The sequence below is a fragment of the Hemitrygon akajei genome, chromosome 2 (genome assembly GCF_048418815.1).
Source record: "Hemitrygon akajei chromosome 2, sHemAka1.3, whole genome shotgun sequence".
Taxonomy (NCBI): Eukaryota; Metazoa; Chordata; class Chondrichthyes; order Myliobatiformes; family Dasyatidae; genus Hemitrygon; species Hemitrygon akajei.
Window position 1 is genome coordinate 752,777 of NC_133125.1, and position 25,131 is coordinate 777,907.

General features: G+C 40.0%; 1 protein-coding gene across 2 annotated transcripts in view; it reads right to left on the bottom strand.

The window, feature by feature from the left end:
- Positions 1 to 7,962: 7,962 nt before the first annotated feature.
- Positions 7,963 to 25,131, bottom strand: part of ythdc1 (YTH N6-methyladenosine RNA binding protein C1) — a 93,561-nt gene continuing 76,392 nt past the window's right edge. For both annotated transcript variants that reach the window (XM_073066026.1, XM_073066018.1), the window contains 8 exons: positions 23,413 to 23,497; positions 23,167 to 23,333; positions 20,296 to 20,378; positions 15,468 to 15,504; positions 15,342 to 15,381; positions 15,173 to 15,238; positions 14,144 to 14,278; positions 7,963 to 9,008 (listed from right to left, as the gene is read on the bottom strand). In XM_073066026.1, the coding sequence (XP_072922127.1) occupies positions 8,799 to 9,008; positions 14,144 to 14,278; positions 15,173 to 15,238; positions 15,342 to 15,381; positions 15,468 to 15,504; positions 20,296 to 20,378; positions 23,167 to 23,333; positions 23,413 to 23,497 (823 nt within the window). In that variant the 3' untranslated portion in view covers positions 7,963 to 8,798. The remainder of the gene's footprint in view (positions 9,009 to 14,143; positions 14,279 to 15,172; positions 15,239 to 15,341; positions 15,382 to 15,467; positions 15,505 to 20,295; positions 20,379 to 23,166; positions 23,334 to 23,412; positions 23,498 to 25,131) is intronic.

Below are 25,131 nucleotides of genomic sequence, written 5' to 3' on the forward strand. Positions count from 1 at the left end.
TTATTTTACCATTAGTCTCCAAGTACCCCGAAACCTTATCCTTAACAACTGACTCCAACGTTTTCTCAACTACCGATGTTAGGCTAACTGGCCAATAATTTCCTTTCTTTTGTATTCCTCCCTTCTTAATGAGTGAAGTGACATTTTCAATCTTCTAGTCTTCTGGGACTATGCCAGAATCAAGTGATTCTTGAAAGATCTCAAGACTCTGGGACGTAGTCCATCTGGTCCGGGTGACTTATTCACCTTAAGACCTTTGAGTTTGCTGAGCACTTCTTCCTTTGTAATTTCAATGGCACTTACCATTGCTCCCTGACACTATGGACCTCTGGCCCACTCTACAGTGAAGACTAATGCAAAGCACCATTACGTTCACCTGCCACTTCTTTGTCCCCATTACCACCTCACCAGCATCATTTTCCAGTGAACCAGTATCAACCCTCATCTCCCTTTTACTCTTTATATAACTGAAAAATTCCCGCAGCATCCACAGACCCTGTGATCTCTGTCTCACAGGCCAAAGTCATAGTAAAATAGAAAACCTACAGCACAATACAGGCCCTTCGGCCCACAAAGCTGTGCCGAACATGTCCTTACCCTAGAACTACCTAGGCTTACCCATAGCCCTCTATTTTTCTAAGCTCCGTTTACCTATACAGGAGTCTCTTAAAAGGCCCTATCATTCCTGCCTCCACCACCGCCACTGGCAGCCCATTCCACACACTCACCATTCTCTGCGTAAAAAAAACTTACCCCTGACATCTCCTCTGTACCTACTTCCAAGCACCTAAAAGCTATGCTCTCTCGTGCTAGCTAGTTCAGCCCTGGGAAAAAGCTTCTGACTATCCACACGATCGATGTTTTTCATTATCTTGCACAACTCTATCTGGTCACCTCTCAAGAAGCTCCAAGAAGAAAAGGCGAAGTTCACTCAACCTATTCTCATAAGGCATGCTCCCCAATCCAGGCAACATCCTTGTAAATCTCCTCTGCACCCTTTCTATGGTTTCCACGTCCTTCCTGTAGTGAGGTGACAAGAATTGAGCACAGTACTCCAAGTGGGGTCTGACCAGGGTCCTATATAGCTGCAACATTACCTCTCAGCTCTTGAACACAATCTCATGATTGAGGAAGGCCAATACACCATATGTCTTCTTAACCACAGTCAACCTGCGTAGCAGCTTTGACTGTCCTATGGACTCAGACCCCAAGATCCCTCTGATCTTCCACACTGCCAAGAGTCTTACCATTAATACTACATTCTGCCATCATATTTGACCTACCAAAATAAACCACTTCACACTTATCTGGGTTAAACTCCATCTGCCACTTCTCAGCCCAGTTTTGCATCCTATCAATGTCCTGGTGCAACCTCTGACAGCTCTCCACACTATCCACAACACCCCAAACCTTTGTGTCATCTGCAAATTTACTAACCCATCCCTCCACTTCTTCATCCAGGTCATTTATAAAAATCACGAAGAGTAGTGGTCCCAGAACAGATCCCTGAGGCACACCACTGGTGACCAACCTCCATGGAGAATATTACCTGTCTACAACTACACTTCGCCTTCTGTGGGCAAGCCAATTCTGGATCCACAAAGCATTTTCCCCTTGGATACCATGCCTTCTTACCTTCTCAATAAGCCTTGCATGGGGTACCTTATCAAATGCCTTGCTGAAATCCATATACATCTACGGCTCTACCTTCATCAATGTGTTTAGTCACATCCTCAAAAAATTCAATCAGGCTCATAAGGCATGACCTGCCTTTGACAAAGCCATGCTGACTATTCCTAATCATATTATGCTTCTCCAAATATTCATAAGTTCGGCCTCTCAGGATCTACTCCATCAACTTACCAACCATTGAAGAAAGATTTACTGGCCTATAATTTCCTGGGCTATCTCTAACATCCACAACCCTCTAATCCTCCAGAACCTCTCATGTCCTCATTGATGATGCAAAGATCATCACCAGAGGCTCAACAATCTCCTCCCTCGCTTCCCACAGTAGCCTGGGGTACATCCCATCCGGTACCAGTGACTTATCCAACTTGATGATTTCCGAAAGCTCCAGCACATCCTCTTCCTTAATATCTATATGCTCAAGCTTTTCAGTGCACTGCAAGTCATCCCTACAATCCTCAAGATTCTTTTCTGTAGTGAATACTGAAACAAAGTATTTATTAAGTACCTCTGCTATCTCCTCCGGTTCCATACACACTTTTTCACTGTCACACTTGATTGGTCCTATTCTCTCACATCTTATCCTCTTGTTCTTCATACTTGTAGAATGTCTTAGGCTTTTCCTTAATCCTGCCTGCCAAGGCCTTCACATGGCCTCTTCTGGCTCACCTAATTTTATTCTTAAACTCCTTCCTGCTAGCCTTATAATCTTCTACATCTCTATCATTACCTAGTTTTTTGAACCTTTCATAAGCTCTTCTTTTCCTCTTGACTAGAGTTTCAATAGCCTTTGTACACAACAGTTCCTGTACCCTACCACCCTTTCCCTGTCTCATTGGAGCATACCTATGCAAGAACCCTACGCAAATATCCTCTTAACATTTGCCACATTTCTCCCGAATGTTTCCCTGAGAACATGTTTCCAATTTATGCTTCCAAGTTCCTGCCTGATAGCCTCATATTTCGTCTTTCTCCAATTAAACATTTCCCTAACTTGTCTGTTCCTATCCCTCTCCAATGCTATGGTAAAAGAGAGATAGAATTGTGATCACCATCTCTAAAATGCTCTCCCACTGAGAGACCTGACACCTGACCAAGATCATTTCCCAATTCCAGATCAAGTACAGCTTCTCCTCTTGTAGGCTTATCTACATATTATGTCACGAAACCTTCCTGAACACACCTACCAAACTCCACCCCATCTAAACCCCTCACTCTAGGAAGATGCCAATCAATATTTGGAAAATTAAAATCTCCCACCACAACAACCCAGTTATTATTACACCTTTTCAGAATCTGTCTCCCTATCTGAGCCTCGATGTCCCTGTTACTACTGGGTGGTCTATAAAAATCACCCAGTACAGTTATTGACCCCTTTCTATTCCTAACTTCCACCCACAGAGACTCCGTAGACAACCCTTCCATGACTTCCTCCTTTTCTGCAGCTGTGACACTAACCCTGATCAACAGTGCCACACCCCCACCTCTTTTGCCTCCCTCCCTGTCCTTTCTGAAACATCTAAAGCCTGGCACTTGAAGTAGCCATTCCTGCCCCGCACCAAGTCTCTGCAATGGCCACAACCTCATAGCTCCAAGTGCTGATCCACACTCTAAGCTCATCTGCTTTGTTCATAATATTCCTCGCATTAAAATAGACACATCTCAAACCATCGGTCTGAGCGCATACCTTCTCCATCACCTGCCTATCCTCCCTTTTGCACTGTCTCCAAGCTTTCTTGATTTGTGAGCCAACCTCTCTTTCCTCCGTCACATCAGCTCAGTTCACACCTCCAAACAATTCTAGTTTAAACTCTCCCCTATAGCCTTAGCAAACAGACAATAGACATAGACAGTAGGTGCAGGAGTAGGCCATTCGGCCCTTCTAGCCAGCACCGCCATTCACTGTGATCATGGCTGATTATACACAATCAGTACCCCGTTCCTGCTCTCTCCCCATATCCCTTGACCCCACTATCTATAAGAGCTCTATCTAACTCACTCTTGAATGCATCCAGAGACTTGGCCTCCACTGCCTTCTGGGGCAGAGCATTCCACATATCCACCACTCTCTGGGTGAAAAAGTTTTTCCGCATCTCTGTTCTAAATGGCCTACCCCTTATTCTTAAATTGTGCCCTCTAGTTCTGGACTCACCCATCAGCGGGAACATGCTTCCTACCTCCAGCGTGTCCAATCCCTTAATAATCTTATATGTTTCAATCAGATCCCCTCTCATCCTTCTAAATTCCAGTGTATACAAGCCCAGTCACTCCAATCTTTCAACATATGTCAGTCCCACCATTCCGGGAATTAACCTTGTGATCCTACGCTGCACTCCCTCAATAGCAAGAATGTCCTTCCTCAAATCTGGAAACCAAAACTGCACACAATACTCCAGGTGGGGTCTCACCAGGGCCCTGTACAGCTGCAGAAGGACCTCTTTACTCCTATACTCAATTCCTCATTATAAAAGCCAGCATGCCATTAGCTTTCTTCACTGCCTCCCTGCCAGGATATTGGTCTCCCTGGAATTCAAGTGCAACCTATCCTTTTGTGAGGTGAATCCTCACAAAGCATCAGGCCCTGATGCTGTATCTGATAGGGCACTGAAAACCTGTGCCAACCAAGTGGCAACGTTTAAGGACCTCTTCAAACTCTCACAGCTGCAGTCGGAGGACTGCTTCAAAGGGCATAATCATACCAATGCTCAAGAGTAGGGTGAGCTCCCTCAGTGACTATCACCCAGATCATTCACATATATTATGATGAAGTGCTTCGAGGAGTTGGTCATGGCAAGAATCAGTCTTGCCTAAGCAAGGACCACTGCAATTTGCCTAACACAATAGGTCTACAGGAGGTGCAATTTCACTGGCTCTCCACTCAGCCTTGGATCACCTGGACAATAGCAATACCTACATCACGTTGCAGTTTATTGATTACAGCTCAGCATTCAGTACAATCATACCCTCAGTTCTAATCAACAAGCTTCAATACCTGGGCTTTTTACATCCTCTGCAACTGGATTCTTGACTTCCTCACCAGGAGACCACTGGCTGTGCAGGTCAAAATTAACCCCTCCACCTCGTTGAAAGTCTACATTGGTGCATGCTTAGCACTCTTGTACACTCAAGACTGAGCGGTGTAGATAGGGTAAATGTAAACAACTGTTTCCACTGAGATGGATTGGCACTACAACCAGAGGTGATGGTTTAAGGACGAAAGGTGAGAAGTTTAAGAGGAACATGAGGGGAAATGTCTTCACTCAGAGGGTCCTGAGAGTATGGAATGAGCTGCAGGCACAAGTCATGCATGCAAGCTCAATTTCTACATTTAAGAGAAGTTTGGATAGGTACATGGATAGTAGGTATATGGAGGGCTATGGTTTCAATGCAGATCATTGGGAGTAGGCAGTTTAAATGGTTTCAGCGTGAACTAGACAGGCCGAAGGGCCTGTTTCTGTACTGTACTTCTTTGTGACTGCGAGGCTAGGCACAGCTCAAACACCATCTATAAATTTGCCAATGACACAACTATTGTTGGCAGAATTTTAAATGATATGAGGAACCATACAGGTGTGAGACAGATCAGCAGGTTGAGTGGTGTCAAAATAGGAATCTTGCACTCAACATCATGGACTGAAATGTACTGCTGCCACAGAACATTTTCCAACATATGTCATTAAACCTGAATGATTCTGCTCAGCTTTATTTTGTGGGGAAAGAAACTGCTTTTGAGTCTGATGGTCTGCCATGGACACTGCTGGGTCACTATCTATGTATTAACACCATGCAAAGCTGTTTTTTAACTGCAGAGTTTCAAAGAAAACATTACAACGGTCTACAGACAACTATGGCAACCGTTATCATTCCTCTCCAGAGATACTGTAGATAAGCCTGGGTGTCTGAATGCCCATCATGGTCTCACTCTTGTTATTTTCATTACAAGGTATGTCTATCAGTTTACGCTGTCCTGGGAAAGTTGGAACTCGACAGCTTAGGAAGCCATGGACACTTCCAGCTGCAGGGAAATACATGGACAGGAGGTTCTGCAGCTGAATTACCAGAAATTTATCTTTTAGATTTTGTTATACATGGCTTATCTTTAAGTTCTAACATGCCTGAATTAAGGTATGTCATATTAATAATGGTGTCATTAAAATTAAAACCGAAGCATGTAGTAATACAATTAAATAATACAAGGGGTGATTGATAAGTTTGTGGCCTAAGGTAGAAGGCGATGTTATTAACTTCAAACTTTCCGCATAATCAGAGATGACCTGCATGTGCATGTAACGAGAGCTGTATAACTCATCTCCTTAGGCTCCTTATCACCCCTCATAACTACAACCAGAAGTGTAGAGTAATATTGTATACTGCCTGACATTCGATTTCCTTGTTTCACTTCATCTTGTTTGAATGTTGTCAGTTTTCAAGGTGATATTTTTCTCGAAGTTATATCACCAGACAATCTGTGAGAAATGGGCAGCAAAAGGATGACAGCTTTGATCATTTCATCTTGGAAGATCGTCATTCTGAAATCTTTGTTGTGGAAGATTGGGAACAACATGTGGCTCATCAGTTGCTCTGGGTATAGAAATGAATGAAAAACATGCATTGGGTGCATATTGAAAAAAACACCGACAGATTGAGTAAACCAAATGCACCGTAACTATGCACCAATAGGAACAGTATTATTACCCAGTTCTTCATTTCACAGTGCATTATTGCCCTGAACATGCAAGGATTGTGGGCATTACTGAGTCGTGGCTTGGAGCTCAGCCAAGAATTTAATATGAAAGGATACACATAGTTTCAAAGGGACAGACAGCAGGTGGGCTAATGTGGTGGGTGGCTTTGTGGTTAAAAATAAAATCAAATCCTTAGAAAGAGGTGACATAGCCATCGGAATGTGTAGAATCCTTGTGGGTTGAGTTAGGAGATTGCAATGGTAAGAAGAGCCAGATGGGAATTATATGCAGGCCTCTGAACAGTAGTCAGGATGCAAGGTACAAATCACAACTTCAGATAAACAAAGCACAAAGGAAAGACAATTATTATGGCTCATGGGGAACTTCAATACACAGGTGGACTGGTTTAGCACTGGATCCCAAGAAAAGGAACTTGTAGAATGCCTACAAGATGGCTTTTTAAAAGCAGCTTGTGGTTGAACCCACCAGCAGAAAAGCAACTGTGGATTTGCTGTTGTGCAATGAACCAGATTTGATTAGGGAGCTTAAGGTAAAGGAATCTTTAAGAGTCATAATAATGGAAGGGTGGGTTAGTATGTTTGCAAATGACAAAGGTTGGTGAAGTAGTGTATAGTGTAGAAAATTGTCATAGAATATAACAGGATATTGACTGAATGCAGAGCTGGGATGAGAAGTGGCAGATGGAGTTCAACATGGAAAAGTGAGAAGTGATTCACTGTGGAAGGTCATTTTTGAAGGCAGAATATAGGGTTAATGACATGATTCTTGACAGTGTGGAGGAACAAGGGAATCTTGGGGTCTAAGCCTATAAATCCCTCAAAGCTGCTGCTCAAGTTGATAGTGTTGTTAAGAAGGCATATTATGTGTTGTCCTTCATTAGTCAGGGGACTGAGTTCAACAGCCAAGAAATAATGTTGCAGCTCTATAAAACCCTAGTCAGACCACACTTGGGAGTATTCTGTTCAGTTTTAGTCACCTCATTATAAGAAGGATGTGGAAGCATTAGAGAATGACTGATGTGAATGGTATTGTTTTTAAAACAAATACAGCTTTGAAATGTTCATGTTGTAGAGAAAAGTCACAATATGGGACCCCCTCCCTCTGCTATAACTGTTTATAATGCTCACATCTGCAAAGCATTTTATGTAAGTACTATTGTTTCAGTGGACTTTGGTTTCTCATATTGAAGGACTAGAAGGTGTAATTCTACACTCAATAATTTAAAGTTGATAACAGTAACATTATTGCAAGAACATAAGGGAGAGGATGTTTCCATGGAACAAATACTAAATCAGGATATTATCAATATATAGCATACCTCCAACAGGAATGTAAAATTACCATACAAGCCAGAAGCACTTTTCTAAATGCTTCCTCAGAGTACAACCGGACAGTATAATTTTAAAGAAACAACCACATTTATGGAAGGAAATAGGTCAGCTTTATAAATTTATTAAAGTTGAAGAGTTAAGATTACAATAATGAACACCATCATTAAAAAACTAGGATGAACAATATGTATGGAAATCTCTGCTTCAGTGAATGAAAACATCCAAACAACCAATGATGATATTTAACAATTTATTAATTGAGGCTTGGTCCAGACTATCTACATGAAAGTTTCATACCAAATGACATTATCTGAATTTTTACTTTACATCAGAAAGTACAAAGGGAGGAATCACCTTCAACACCAGTTAATGTAATAAAGCGAAACACGCTGAAAGTCATTATTTCTCTCATTTATTTTGTACAAAAGGTTTGCAGTTAAAGGCAATGTAACAATTTCTATTCTAAACTTACAGTAAATCCAGGCCACTGCGTGCTTTTTTTTTTAATTTGGGAGAAAAATAATAAACTTTAGCATCAATTAAATGCTATTAAGCAAGGGAATTCTATTAAAAAAAGTTAAAACTGGATTGCAAATATGTTTTGGAATATTGCTTTCATCATTAACACTGAAAAAATTGAAATCAAAATGGAGTTTTTAAAAATGTTACTAGCTACAACATTAGGTCACACAATTAGCCCATTATATTTAAGTTGCATACTTATAGCAGCAATTTTTTTCATTAATCCATGTGCAACTACATACAAAGTCTATGCCAAATGCAGATTTCTTCTTACAGCTTTCAACTGAACAGAGGGGAAATATTACTGATTAGACATTGACATTCACAGATGGCAGTATCCAGAAAACTATCCTTCCCCCGAAATAAAGCTCTAGAAAAACCTGTGCTTCTGAGATCAAAATTCAGTTGATAATAGTCCCACATGCATGAAAGCAATAGACAAAGATCAGAGTAAGTCCGAATATGTAATTTAACTTAAAAAATAAAAAATGAACAGATCCAAACATCTTCCAGCCACCGTAAACAAAAAATGAGTGCTTCAGCGATTGAGCTATCGCCTATATCTTCCTCGTTCCTTCTCTCTGTCTCTCTCCCTCATCCTTTCCCTTTCACGCTCTCTACCTCGATCACGTTCTCTGTCTCTTCTGATGTCTCGAGATCGTTCACGTTCTCTTTCTCTTTCCCGTGGTCTACTCCGCCGATTGGTAACCACTGCTTGTGTGCGACGAAGGAAATCATCTACTCTCATATCATAGTCATGCTGTTGGAAAGAATGAGGTGTAATTGAAGGACCTAAACAAAGTGCCACAGTTTGAACCTGGAGGGTCTGAGCAGAACCTTTTCCTACTTAGAATGCCTGCAGCTACAAATGCTTCAATACTGCAGTAATGCTGGCCTCACCCATTAACTGGGGTCAGAAACTATTTCAGATCAATGCATTTCCGTCAAGAGTGAAACATACTAATCAAGTCATTTCCTCACTTTAAAGTTTCACTAAACATTTTTAATTGTGAAAATGTTAAGAATTTGAAGTGTTGGGGGGAGGAAATAAATGCAATGTAAAGCATGAATGCAGCTTGATATAGTCCTTAATTGGTTTATAATCGGCACATGTATGGAGATACAGTGGAAAACTTGATTGCATGCCATCCATTATGATACCATGCACAAATACATTTTGGTATGAAAACGAAACAGGATGCAAAGTATAGTGTTACTGCAGAGAAGGTGCAGTGCAGGTAAACAAGTGCATTTCATTTTGAAATGCACAAGAAGTTGTCCAGATGAAACCCAGTTAGGGTGCACAAGAGAAGTTGCAGTAATCACAATTTAATGTACATTCAGCATCAGAAACCAGGTTGAGCTCCCACATTAAACATGTAAAAAATCTCCATCTCAAGGACAACAGCAGCAGCAGCCGGGAGTCTGAGCAATACAATTCAACGGAGAACTCTCATATTAATGAAGCAAAAATAGACAATGGGCTAGTAAAATAATATCCATCCTATTTATGAACATAGCTATTGTTCCACTGTTTAAGAAAGGCTCCAAGAATAAACCAGGAAATTATGGACTGGTGAGCCTGACATCAGTGGTGGTAGTTATTGGAAGGTTTTCTGAGGGACCAGATGTATGAGCATTTGGATTGACAGGGACTGATTAGTGATAGTCACAGCATGGCTTTGGTTAGACATGACTGACTACGCACAATCTTATAGAACTTTTCGAGGAAGTTACCAGGTAAGAAATGTTCCTGTTAGAAGGAAGAATAGGAATGGAAAGGTAAGAGAACCTTGGATGTCCAGAGAGGTGAGGAATTTAGACAAGAAGAAAAAGGAAAACTTCAGTTTCTAAAGTTAGGATCAAATCAAGCACGAGGATTATAAAGAGCAAACACGAGGAAATCTGCAGATGCTGGAAATTCAAACTGACGAAGGGTCGCAGCCCAAAACGTCGACACCGCTTCTCCCTATAGATGCTGCCTGGCCTGCTGTGTTCCACCAGCATTTTGTGTGTGTTGTTATGAGGATTATAAAGAAATCAGAAAAGAGCTAAAGAAGGGAATTAGGAAAGCCAGGAATTGCCATGAAAAGTTGTTGGCAGGTAGGATTAAGGTGAATCCCAAGGCATTCTATACATATAACTATGGAGAGGCTGGGACCACTCAAGGATAAAGGGTGGGGCACATTTGCTTGGATGCAGAGAGTACTGAATCGTGGCTGAAGGATGGTTGTAGTTGGGATCTGTATGTTCACAGCTACACATTGTATCGGAGGGATAGAAAGGTAGGTAAGGGGGTGGCATGGCTCTGCTGGTAAAGAATGATACAAAATTATTAGAAAAATGTGACATAGGATCAGAAGATGTTGAATCCTTGTAGGTCAAGTAACTGCATGGGTAAAAGGACCCTGATGGCAGTTATATACATGCCTACACACAGTGCCTGGGATGGATACAGACTACAGATTACAATGGGAAGTAGAAAAGGCATTTTAAAAGGGCAATGTTATGATAGTCATGGGTGATTTTAACATGCAGGAAGATTGGGACAATCAGGTTGATGACAGAACTCAAGAGAGTGAATTTGTTGAATGCCTGAGATGGCTTTTTATAGTTACTGTTGTTGAGCCTACTGGGGGATTAGCTATAATGGATTGGCTATTATGTAAGGAACCAAAGGTGATTAGGGAGCTTAAGGTAAAGGAACACTTAGGAGACAGTGATCACAATATGATTGAGTTCAACTTGAAATTTAATAGAGAGAAAGTGAAGTCTGACATTGCAGTATTTCAATGGAGTAAAGGAAGTTAGTTGTATGAGAGAGGAGTTGGCCAAAGTAAATTGGGAGGAGATGCTGGCAGGGATGACAGCAGAGCAGCAGTGACTTGAGTTTCTGGGACAAATGAGGAAGGTGCAGCATAGATGTATTCCAAAAATTAAAAAAATACTCAAATGGCAAAATAGAACAACTGCGGCTGACAAGGGAAGTCAAAGCTAATGTAAAAAGCAAAAGAGATGGAATACAACAAAGCGAAAATTAGTGGGAAGACAGTGGATTGGGAACTTTTAAAAACCCACAGAGAACAACTAAAAGAATCAGGAGGGAAAAGATAAAATATGAAAGCATGCTAGCAAACAATATCAAGCTGGATAGAAAAAGCTTCTTCAAGAATATAAAAAAAGATGAAAATGGATATAGGACCACTAGAAAATGAGGCTGGAGAAATAATAAAGGGGGACAAGGAGATGAAAAAGAATTAAATGAACTTCACTGTGGAAGACGCTGACTGTGTCCCAGAATTTGAAGGATGTGAGAGAAGAAAAGTGAGTGCAGTTAAAGTGAGACGGTGCTCAAAGAGCTGAAAGAATAAAACTACATAAACTACCAAGCAGATATATGAGCATTTGGAAACCCCTGGTCTCATTAGAGAGAGCCAGCATGGCTTTGTGTGTGGCACATCGGGCCTTCCAACTTGATTTGAGTTTTTTGACAAGGTCACAACAGAGATTGATGAGGGTAGGGTAGCGGATGCAATCTACATGGATTTCAGTAAGGCATTTGACAAAGTCCATCACTGGAGACTAACCCAGATGGGGACAATGTCAAATTGGCTGTTTGGATTCAGAACTGGCTTGTGCATAGAAGACAGAGGGTAGCAGCTGAATGGACTTATTTGAGCTGAACGTCTGTAATTAGTGGAGATCCACAGGGATCTGTGCTGGGATCTCTGCTGTTTATAATGTATATAAATGACCTGGATAAAAATGTAGATGGGTGGGTTAGTAAATTTGCAGATGATACCAAGATTGGTGGAGTTGTGGACAGTGTAGAGGACTCGCAAAGAATACAGCATGATATAGGCAAGTTGCAGATAAGGGCTGAGAAATGGCAGATGGAGTTTAACCCAAATAAATGAGATGTTGCACCTCAGTGGGACAAATACAAGGAAACTATACACTGTTAAGGGCAAGATCCTTAACAGTGTTGCTGACCAGAGAGATCTAGGGATCCAAATTCATAGCTCTTTAAAAGTGGCTACACAGGTTGATAAGGTGGTTAAGAATGCTTATGGAATGTTTGCTTTCATGAGTCGAGGTATTGTGTTCAAAAGTCAGGAGGTTATGTTGCAACTTTATAAAACTCTGGTTAGGCCACGTCTGAATATTGGGTACAGTTCTGGTCACCCAACTACGGGAAGGACATTGAGGTTTTGGAGAGGGTGCAGAAGAGGTTTATCGGGATGCTGCCTGGTTCAGAGGGTATGTGCTATCATGAGACATGATAAACTTGGGTTGTTTTCTCTGAAGAGAGGCTGAGGAGAGATCTGATAGAGGTTTACAAAACTATGAGAGGCATAGAGAGAGTGGACAGAGAGCATGTTACCCAGGGTTGAAGAGTTTAATATCGGAGGCCATGCATTGAAGGTAAGAGGGTAGGTTCAGAGGGATGTCAGGGGCAAATTCTTTTACTCAGATAGTCAGGGATGTCTAAAATGCACTGCCTGGTGGAAGCAAATACATTAGGGGCTTTTAAGAGACATTTGGATATGCATGTGGATGTAAGGAAAATGGAGGGATACAGACATTGATTAGTGTGATTGTTATTAATTTGCTTTTTAGTTGGTTTGGCACAACATTGTGGGCCAAATTGTCTGTTCCCGTGCTGTACTGTTCTATGGTCTATGAAAGTTGATGAAGGCAAGGCACTGGATATTGTCCACTTAGGCTTCACAAGGTCTCACATGGGAAGTGGTCAAGAAGGTTCAACCACTTGGCATACAAAATGAGGTAGTAAATTGGATTAAACATTGGTTTTGCAGGATAAGTCAGAGAGTGAGTAGATGGTTGCCTCTCTGACTGGAGGTCTGTGACTAGTGGAGTGCCGCAGGGATTAGTCCTGGGTCCATTGTTGTTTGTCACCTGTATCAACAACCTGGATGATAATGTGGTTAAATGGATCACAAAATTTGCGGATGACACCAAGGTTGGGGGTGTAGCAGACAGCAAAGAAGACTATCAAGCTTGCAGTTGGATCTGGATGAGCAAGAAAAATGAGTAAAAATGTCAGAGAAATTTAATGTGGACAAGTGTGACGTGTTGCACTTTGGGAGGACCAACCAGGGTAGATCTGGGAGTACAGGTCCATAATTCATTCAAAGTGGCATCAAAAGTAGACAGGATCATAAAAAAAGCTTGGATTGATTGCAGGAGTTGGGATGCTATCTTGAAGTTATACAAGATGCTGGTGAGGCCTATTTTGGAGTATTGTGTGTAGTTTTGCTCACCCACCTACAGGAAAGATGTAAATAACACTGAAAGGGTACAAAGAAAATTTACAAGGATGTTGCCGGGACTGGAGGACCTGAGTTATCAGGAAAGATCGAACAGGTTATAAGTTTATTCCTTAGAACGCAGAAGATTAAAGGGAGACTTGACAGAGGTATACAAAATTAGAAAGGGTAAATGCAAGCAGGCTATTTCCACTGAGGGTGGGTGAGTCAACAACTGGAGGTCTAAGGGTGAAAGCTGAAATGTTTAGGGAAATGTGAGTGGAAACCTCTTCACTCAAGAGGTTGGTAAGAGTGTGGAATGAGCTGCCAGTGTAACTGGTGAATGTGATCTTGATTTCAATTTCAATGTCTTAAAAGAAGTTTGGATAGGTACTTGGATGAGAGGAGTATGGAGGGCTATGATCTGGATGCAAGTCGATGGGCCAAAGTGCCCGTTTCTGTAAGTCGTTTACTACGACTCTAACAGTAAATTCCTAGACCCCTGGTGAAGTTATACTTTTTCCAATCATGATAAACCATATAAAACATTATTTAAAAGGAATTAATCTAATCTAAGCACAACTACTGACAAGTTAACTGTAATGGCTCTCTAGTTAATACATACCACTCTCTTGTCTCTGTATCTGGCTTCATGTGGGACTGGATGATGTCCAGAATAAGGTGGGTGTGCCTGAGGTGGTGGGGGATGATGCTGGTAATAAGGATGATGAGGAGGCTGTTCCATACCAGGATAAGGTGGCTGGAAATTTAAAACATGTCGATGTTAATATTTCTTTAGAAAGCTCTTTGAAGCAGCTGTAGAAAATGGCACTATATCCTATACTCAAGTGTTCATACTTTTAACTCAACTAAAATGTACAAAAACTAATGTGCAATGCTAGTAGTGACATGGGTTCAATCCTGAACGTGGAGCTGTTATCTGGAATTTGCACATTCTCCCTGTGACCATGTGGGTTTTCTCCCAAAGACCTGCTGCTTAGTAGGTTAATTGATCATTGTAAATGAGTGATTAAATCTAGGAGAAGCTGATGGGTACATAGGGGAATTATGAACCACTGAATTAACATGGGGTTAGTTAAAATGGGTACTTGATTGGTGAAGACTCTTGGGCTGCAGGGTCTTTTTCAAACTGTACAACTCTATAAACTATAATTATGGGCTACTATTTACAAAAAAACTACTCTAGACCAACATGTCCAAGGCTCATTCTCGAAGCAATAAAACTTGGCTACTCAATTCAAAACCTTCCAAGAAAATCAGGAAATTTTGTGTTATTATCTATATAGATATACAATCGGCAAATCTTCTTGAAAGGATGGTACAACAGCTACAAGCGTTATGAATAGAAATTACTGTCTTCATTGCATTTGACTGTGGCAAAGGGAGAATGCTCAGCTAGGACACAAAATCAATGTTTACAATTCACATGGACTGGGGTGTTACTAAAAGCAGATCATTTAAAGTGTTTCACTAAGTCTTGCACTGACAACTTTGCAGAACGGTCAGGCAAAAAGATCAATGTAAAAACATATTACAACCATGTAAGTGTTTATAGACAGCACTAGTTTTAAATATGTACCTGAATCAAAATTATCAAAGGTTTGATATGAAATACATTTTTGCACTAACTCACCATTCCCTGCCAAGGTGGAGGTGGACCAATGCTGTGATGAAATTCCCTCATATAATCATTGTAGGACTGTGAAGAAGAGATTTGTCAATTGAAACCAGGCTTTCAACTGTATTTATCAATACACTACAATAAATATTCTGATTCCACAGACTGAGTGAAGATCACTTACTCCATTTAAAAACACATCACGTCTAATGCCGGAAAATCGCCTGTTGGGATATAAAGGTTTAAAATGATGATTGAGTTTGTTCAAGGAAAAATAATGCAAATATGTAATTTAATTTCAATAACCTACCTCTCTACTTCTTGGTACCGTGGATCCTTCATGTACCCTGCCCAAACACGAATACATTAGCAAATAAAGCTTTGCATGAGTATTTACACAGGAAACCAATTCATTAACACAACTAGCAATACAATTCTTTGGCAAAATACTGGGTTAATGGCATGATTCTTAACAAGTGAAGGAACTATCCATGGCCACTGAGACCTCAAAGTTGCCAGGGTTGTTAAGAAGGCTATAGAATACTGACTTTCATTAGTCGGTGTGGGACTAAGTTCAAGAGCTGCAGGGTAATGTTGCACCTCTATAAAAACCTGGTTAGACCACACTTGGAGTATTGTGTTCAGTACTGGTCACATCATTAAAGCAAGATGTAGAAGCTTTAGAGAGGTTGAAGTGATTTACCAGACGCTGCCTGGAATAGAGCATGTCACGAGGACAGGTTGACTGAGGAACATTGGAGGATAAGAGGTCACTTGATCAAGGTGTACATGATGATGAGGCGCAGATTGAGTCTATATCCAGCATTTTCCCCAGAGTGAAAATGGTTAATATGAGAGGTATAGTTACGTGATTGGAGGAAGGTATAGGGAGGGCAAAGATTAAGTGTTTTTTTAAACACAGAGTGGTGAATGCATGGAACAGCCTGCCAGGGTTGGTGATAGAGGCAGATACATTAGCAGCATTACAGGCACATGGATGACAAAAAATGGAAGGCTATGTAGGAGGGAAAGGTTAGGTTAATCTTAAGTGTAGATTAAAAGGTTGGCACATCATGGACCGAAGGGTTCATACTGTGCTGTTGTTTCCTATGTAAATTAAAACATTATATTATTTAAATGAAGTGTGGAACAATAAATACACTTTACCAAACTACAATAGGCTGCATCTATAAATAAAGCTTTAAACGTTTCGAATACACCCAAGAAATGAGGTTACACACAATTGCTGCTGCCAATTCTAGTTTTTAAATCAACATTTTATCAATCATCTGAGATGTCCGAGTATCCCATTTAACACTGCCAAATCAACAGGACACAATGCTACTGGAACACCCAGTAATTCACAACACTGAAATACCCCCCAAAAAATCTGCTGAAGCATTTACCTAGAGCCAGTAGTTTGTTTGGACCTGGCAAGTTTAATTACTTTTCTCAAAGCCAATAACCAAATCTGTTAGGGAAAAGAGCGGACAGTTTCAGACTGCACAATTTTTCATATTTAATTGTTGCCACGAGCAGCTGTGGTGGCCAAGTCACCGGTTGCATTTAAGGCAGAAGTAGATAGGTTCTTGATTAGCCAGGGCATCAGGGAGAAGGCAGGGGAGTGGGGATGACTGGAAGAATTAGATCACCCCAAGATTAAATGGCGAAGCAGTTTCGATGGGCTGAATGGCCTACTTCTGCTCCTGTATCTTATGGTCTTATAACACAGAATAAAATTAGCTGTAGTTTTATGCAAACAGAAAGCTATAGTGCCATTTAAAAACACAAAACCTATAGGCCTTTTTTAAACTCCAACTGCACTTTTGGCTAATATACCCGTAATTTTTTAACTGGTTTTTCATGACACTGCTCATAGCCAGTCTGAGTATGGCTTCCATGAAGCCCTGCTCTCAACATCAGAGGCTGTCTGGGATTACCTGGAGACAGAAGCAAGTTAAACAGCCTACCAGCCAATTTTCTTATAAAACTGCATGACAGTATACTTAAGAGAAGTGATGAAATTTTAAAGGCAGAGGGTGGATACACCAAACATTGATTTGACACTTTTTTTTTTACTGTTTTCTGCTCTTTATAGTAATGTTTTGATATTTAGAAACTTAATTTCATTATTTTTGAAAGCATCTTTTAGAATTTCTTTTACACGTGCCCAAGATTTTTGCAGCACTGTTACATGCTCACAACCTCTATTGTCCTGATTCAATCACGACCAGCTGAAGTATTTTTATGCAGTAGCGAGAGAAATTTGTGAACCCTTTGCAGTTACCTGGTTTTCTGCATTAATTACTCATAAAATGTGGTCTTATCTTCACCTAAGTCACAATAATTGACAAACACAATCTGCCTAAACTAATATCACAAACAATTGCAGTTCTTCTCATCAGTACTGAGTACACCATTTAAACAACCACAGTCTAAGTTTGAAAAAAGTATGTGAACCTTTGGGGTAATGTCTTCTACAAAAACTATTTGAAGTCAGGTGTTCCAATCAATGAGATTAGATTGGAGGAGGTGAGGGTTGCAGAGGTGCCCTGCCCTATAAAAAAGGAACACAAAGTCATGTTACTGACAAAGCCTGCTCTTCTCAATGAACATGTTTATGTATACCATGCCTCAACCAAAACAGCTTTCAGAGGACCTTAGGAGGAGGATTGTAGAGATGCATGAAGCTACAAAAGTATTTCTAGAAACCTGAATGTTCATCAGTCCACAGTTAAAATAAATTGTCTACAAATGGAGAAATTCAGTACTGCTGCTACTCTCCCTAGGAGCAGGCATCCAGCACAGATTACACCAACAGCACAACTTGCAATGCTGGAGGTGGTGAGAAAGAACCCAAAGGTAACAGCCAAAGATCTACAGAAATCTCCAGAGTTGGCTAAAGTCTCTGTTCATGTGTCCACTATAAGAAAATCACTGTTCTCCAAAATAAAAACAAAACACAAATACACTGCTACACATCTCAACTTTGCAAAACATCACCTGGATGTTCCATAATACTTCAGGGACAATGTTCTGTGGATAGATGTAACAAAAGTTGAACTTTTTGGCAGATATGCACACCACTATGTTTGGAAGAAAAGGAGGACTGCACACCAAAACCTCGTGCCAAATGTGAAGCATGGTGGAAGAAGCATCATGGTTTGAAGCTGCTTTGCTGCCACAGGGCCTGGACAGCTTGCAATCATTGAGGGAACAATGAATCCAAAATTGTATCAATACATTTTACAAGAGAATGTCAGGGTAGCAGTCTGTCACCTGAAGGTTAAAAGAAGTTGGTGATGCAACAAGACAAAGATTTGAAACACAAGACTAAATCAATACCAATGATTTAAAAAGAAGAAAATTTGTGTTTTCGGATGGCTAAGTCAGAGTTCAGACCTTAACCCAATGGAGATGCTGTTGCATGCCCTGAAGAGGGTTGTTCATGTAAGGTATCCCAGAAATATCGATGAATTGTAAGTTTTGTACGGAGGAATAATCTAAAATTCCCCATCATTGTGCATATCTGATCAGCAGCTACAGGAAATGTTTGGTGGAGGTTATTGCTCCTAAAGGAGGTTCTTCCAGTTATTAACTACAGGGGTTCACATACTTTTTCCAACCTGGACTGTGAATAATTAAACAATGCATTCAATAAAGACATGAAAAGTATAACTGCTTGTGTTATTAGTTTAGGCAGATTTTATTTTGCCTGAAGACCAATGTTAAAAATGTAAACGATGCAAACCACAGGATCTTTATTTCTATAGAATGTGAGCATTCTGCATTTACCATCAACATCTTGAAATACTTTCTAGAAATAAAGTTAAGATATTCTCCATTTGGGAGAACAAACACTTCATTGGCAACATACTTTGATTGAACTGAGAATATTGTTGTTTTAAGTACTTACAATGCAGCAGTTTCAGAGCAGAGGAAAATTTCTGGAATATGGGCTAAGATAAATGGGTGGAAGATGACACAGGACACACAAACTCTACAGATGGATTCCAAAGGTTATATTAAACTGTGTTCCCCTACAAGGTAGAAAACCCTACCACAAAATGCAGAGAAAATTCAAAAACTAAATAGCCAGAGTGTGGCATTACTTTTGATGTGAAGGAGAATTTCAGGCCTTCTAAAATTAATCAGCCACCATTTCTGTCCACCCAAACAACTGGGCACTTTAATAACAAAAATAATGAGCCATACATGAGCCCTTCTGAACAGCATAAAGATGCAAATTTATGAACATCTTCACTCTGATGTCCAAGAACATTTTTTGAAAAGGGAGGAAGGTAACTGGGTTAATAGATGAAATGGGAAAATGTGACTGTTTAAAGGAGAGGAAGAGCAAACATCTGTGAAAGAGCCAGCACAGCAACAATGGCCTGTGCTACATTATTATGCATTTGCATGTTCTAAAATGTTCTAAGTAATCGATATTAAACTGCTAGATTGACTAGAATATATAAATACTAACAAATTTAATTGAAACTTAATTATTGAACACATGGACCTTTTTATTGTGCTCATTCAATTCTAATATTGTGCAGTTTTGGCTTTAATTGGGTTAGTAACAACCATTTTGATTCCTGGATTGTAGACTCTCAATTTCACTAACTTAAAATGAAGCATCGATTGCCTATCCTCCACCACAAGGTGAAAATGCAGATAGCTGAACAACACCAGCCTATTTACCCAGTGATTAGTGTTATTCAAAAATTAATTAATAGCATTACACTATTCAAAACACACATACTGTATTGGCTTTAGAATTTGGTAGGCTGCATCTACAAGGATCTGTTATTCAACTTGTTATGTGGCCCAAACTCTTTACGCATTGGTTTATTGCCTACATCTGCTCAACACAAACTTTCACAGGTAACTGGCTGAATTGGTTAACAGAACACCTACCTGAAGTGGAAACCAAGCAGTCTTTTGGTTAGATTTTATTTAGGAAACACAAGGACTCCATAAAGTATAAATCTAGCAGTAAACTATTGTGTTCATAGACTCAAGACCAACTAAACAATACCATTCTTGAATGGGTAGAAAATAAAAGCATTTCTGCACATTGACTTCATTGAAGTGCCACATTTCTAACTGATTTCAATATGCTGCAAGATATTGACCTGTTCTTTGTGAGAATTCTGGTGGGTAGTCAATCCTTGGTCTCTTTCTGGTGTTATATGAGTCAAAATCTTCTGGTCGACGCCTACGTAAATTAGGTAAACAGAATCATTATGAAACAAAAAAAAACATGAATACAATTGAAAAGCCGACCAATGCAAAATTGAAGTTAGCAATCAAGAAATGCTAAACAGATGTTTTCTTGCAGTTCATTGATCAGAAATAACTGTTAATGGCAGTTTTATCAAATAAGATATACTATTATATTATTTTACTAAAATATTTGGAGTTAATGTACATTGTTTTTATTTTCTAAAACTTTAAAACTAGAACAAGAGAAAAGAATCTACATTATGCATTTTAAAAATGTGTAAAAAGATGACCAAATTAGATCTGATATTAGAAACACACTGGGTACGCGTGTAATGCTGCATCTGTTATACCTCGCATTATGTTTAGTAAAGCAACAAAGTTTTAAGAAAACTGACTTTCATGAAATTGGAATGCACAGTATTTTATAACGTTAACACAATGGCACTTTTTCATTTTTAGAAACTTGCATTAATAGCTAAAAATGTTCAAATACTGCACACAAGGTCTGAAAAAACAACAGTTGAAAAGTATCAGACAGCAGATTAAGACATTGCAACCAGATTACCAAATTGTAACACAGCATAGCTTAAACATCCAACAACTTTCCCCATCCTTTCTAGTAAACGTGCACACTTGTATTGACAATGCAACAAGTGAATAAATATGGGTAGAGATCAAGAAATGAAACCTATATCAGATGTGATTCATTCCAAGGTGCAAATTCACAATTTCCTATTTTCATGGGGATAAAACACTGAAAACATGAGACCTTAAACAAACTGCCTTGTAAGCCTTGTTCATTCAAAGTTAACAGGAAAAACGATGACTGGTTATGTTCATACTGAATTATTTACACCAGTTTTCTGTTGCAAAGGTTTTCAGTATTTAAAATAAAAAATGGCATAAAAATTATTTACAGTGAGAAAAATTCATTAGTTCTAGATCTAATATTATTACTGAGCTGAGGTGCAAGCAGTCACAGCCTGGATTCCAATTTCATATTGCATTAAAGTTTTGAAATGATAATGTCCAACTACCCAATCTGATGCTACAAAAGTAAAATAGCTGTTAATTACTGGAATAGAAGCTGAGAGACTATGCACTTGTAGCAGATAAGCTGTTTAAACTATGTCCATTTGGGATACCCAGTTTTGTCCAGACAGAAATGAGTGAAATATTTTGGAACAACTGGCTTATTGCAATAAATTAAAATCATTCCTCAGCCCAGTAACACAAGTAATTAAGAAAACTGGATTTTTCTCACCCTATTACTTAAAACAAAACAAGGGAAACAACAGCAAGTTTATATAAAATGCTGGTTAAAGGAGGAACATACCGCTTCTTGTAGTTGCTTTTTGACCACGCAAACGAAGATTTTAATTTGACAGTAAAGTTCATAAAGCAGTCCAAACTAATGACTTATGATGCGTGAGCCACAAACATAAAAGGAGGGCCTGGCAGGTTGAGCAGGTGTTGTGGTAGCAATGCTATTGCAGTCCAGTGCAAAAAAATAAATTCCATTCACAAAGACCTTTAAAATAGCACAGTGTACCCCTTGGCTTATAACTTGAAAAGACAGCTGGCCGCATAGTCCATGAAAGCCAAAGGGAAGGGTACTGCCAGGTTTCCTCCTACCTAAATCGACAGTCCACTAGATCAAAGAAATGGGCCACTGTTGATTATTTTCTACCTACCACAGGTGCTTTTCATTAAAGGAAACATCTGTATCCCAGCAAACAACTACAATCCATAGTCCTTTGATAGAGTGTGGAGGGTATTGAAAGATTTAAATCTGTTGTTTGGTGGTTGGCTACAGGCAAAAGCACTAAGCACAGTAGTTACATCTCAGTTCTTTGAAATTCTCCGCATTTTCACAGTGTTAACACCCCTTTTCTCCCCCCAGGGTTAGGAGGGAAACTGTATACTGTTCATAAGCAGTGCTCAGTGAGGTGGCTTCAAATTGTACAGGTCCAGTGGCACTGTGGACATCTAGGAAGAACGCACACGGACTCAGCAACATCCACTGTCTGGTTTGTTGCCAGGTCTCCAAGGGCCATCGATTTTCCCTTTTACAAAAAAACCCTAACCACGTGGATGTTTTCAGAAGCTCAGCAGCTTGATGGATAGGTATTCACTGTGACTAACTGTAAGGAATACTTTCAATAGGTGTATGCGTCACGGTGACCACGGTGTAGCACCAAGTGAAATAGTCCCATATTTAATGCTCTTCTTGACCAAGATAAAATAACTTAACCCAAAATGAGATGTCATCTTCTGCAAAATTAATAGATACTGATCCTTTAAGTCCCAGGCCACATTATTATCCACAGGAATATACCTGGAAAAAAAAGGCTTTCACAAGATATTACAAAAGCAAGTTTACCATTAAAAATATATAATTTACACTCCACCTACCACACCAAGATTTAATTACTTCTACAGAACACCTCACGCTCTCCATGCAGGTTGCATACAGGATGTACTACTCTAACGTTGCATTCAAAATAATATAAATACACCTCTTTTTTTATTACAGTTCATTGTGGACATTAATGCTTTAGACATGTATGGCTCCTCTTTTACTCGAAGACGAAAAGCCAATGCGAAAGCACCACACGCTGTGTAATCCTCACTGAAGCCACAGACTAGTCCATGCAGCTTGGCATGAGGATTTTAAAATGATCTTCTGTATCGCTGGTACCATGAATTGGTGACTCTTAGTGCTCCATCATGTTATTCCATTACAAGTGCCTACTATCAGTCCAAAGAACGTTTCTAACCTTCCCACTTCCCGGACAGGATCGCGGCGAGGAGGTCGCCCCCTTGATCGTGGCTGAGAATGCACTCTTTTCTTGTGCCGCATTTTATGAATGAATTGATACAAGTCAATGCTTTCATCCGGTGGAAAAAGGAGACAAAGCTGTGTGCCACACTCAGGTTCAATTTCCTAAACAAATAAATGACTCAATGAATAAAGGGCAACACATTTCAAGTCTACAATAAATCAAGAAAGTTAACTGATATACCTGCCCATCCCGTCCAATTTTGACTGGTTTATTCTCATTCCAAAGATTGACAAGATGCCCTGTTTTTGTAAATGGCAACTCGCGTCTGGAAAAGAAAGTTAGAATATAATAAACAGCTAAATATTAAGACCATAAGATACAAGTAGGCCATTCGGCCCATCAAACCTGCTCCAAAATTCAATCGGGGCTGATCCAATTCTTCCAGTCATCCCTACTCCCCTGCCTTCTCCCCATACCCTTTGATGCCCTGGCTAATCAAGAACCTATCCATCTCTGCCTTAAATATATCCAATAGCTTGGCCTCCACAGCTGCTCGTGGCAACAAATTCCTCAGATTTACCACCTGCTGACTAAAGTAATTTCTCCACATCTCTGTTCTAAATGGATGTCCTTCAATCCTGAAGTTGTGCCCTCTTGTCCTGGACTCCCCTACCATGGGAAATAACTTTACCATATCCAATCTGTTCAGCACCTTTTAACATTCAGAATGTTTCTAAGAGAAACTCCTCATTCTCCTGAACTCCAGGGAACACAGCCCAAGAGCTGCCAGACATTCTTCACGGTAACCCTTTTATTCCTGGAATCATTCTTGCGAATCTTCTCTGAGCCTTCTCCAAAGTCAGTATATCTGTTCTAAAATAAGGAGCCCAAAACTGCACACATACTCCAAGTGTGGTCACACGAGATTGTTACAGACACATCCCTGCTCTTATATTCTATACATTTAGAAATGAATGCCAACAATTCGCCTCCTTCACAACTGACTCAACCTGGAGGTTAACCTTTAGGGAATCCTGCACAAGGACTCCCAAGTCCCTTTGCATCTCTGCATTTTGAATTCTTTCCCCATCTAAATAATAGTCTGCCTGTTTATTTCTTCCAAAGTGGATGACCATACACTTTCCAACATTATATTTCATTGGCCACTTCTTTGCCCATTCCCCTAAACTATCTAAGTCTCTCTGCAGGCTCTCTGTTTCCTCAGTACTACCCGCGCCTCCACCTTTCTTAGTATAATCGGCAAATTTAGCCACAAATCCATTAATCCCATAGACCAAATCATTGACATACATCATAAAATATTCTGGAGATAAAAAACAGACAAGTACAGAAACAAACCCTTCATCCCCCAGTGTTGTGTCAAACTATGGAAATGTCCATATTCTTCCATTTCCCTCACATTTATGTGCTTATCTAAACATCTCTTAAAAGTGTCTAAATAGATCAGAGAACAATTTGCTGAATTTACGCAGTTATTTGATTCTCAGTTTTATTTGCTTGCAAAATATTTACATAAGAACATAAGTCATCCGACCCATCGAGCCTGCTCCACCATTCAATAAGATCATGGCTGCTCTAACCATAGACTCATCTCCACCAACCTGCAGTGGAATGCTCCTCCTGCAGGACATGAGAATTCATGGAACCTGAGGGTCTCCCTGATGACTACACCTGCGGGAAGTGCAGCCAACTCCAGCTCTAAAAGACCATATTAATGAGCTGGAGCTGGATGAACTAAGGATCATACAGGAGGCAAAGCAATTGATTGGTAAGACTTTTGAGCAGGTGGATAGAGGTCCTGTGAAGCTTAGGGAGATCCATATTATTCCCAGTGTCACAAGCCAGAGAAGGTCAGAACAGGAAGATAACGCAGATGAATGAGTAGCTGAAGAGATGGTGCAGAGGGCAGGATTTCAAGCTCTTGGATCATTGGAACCC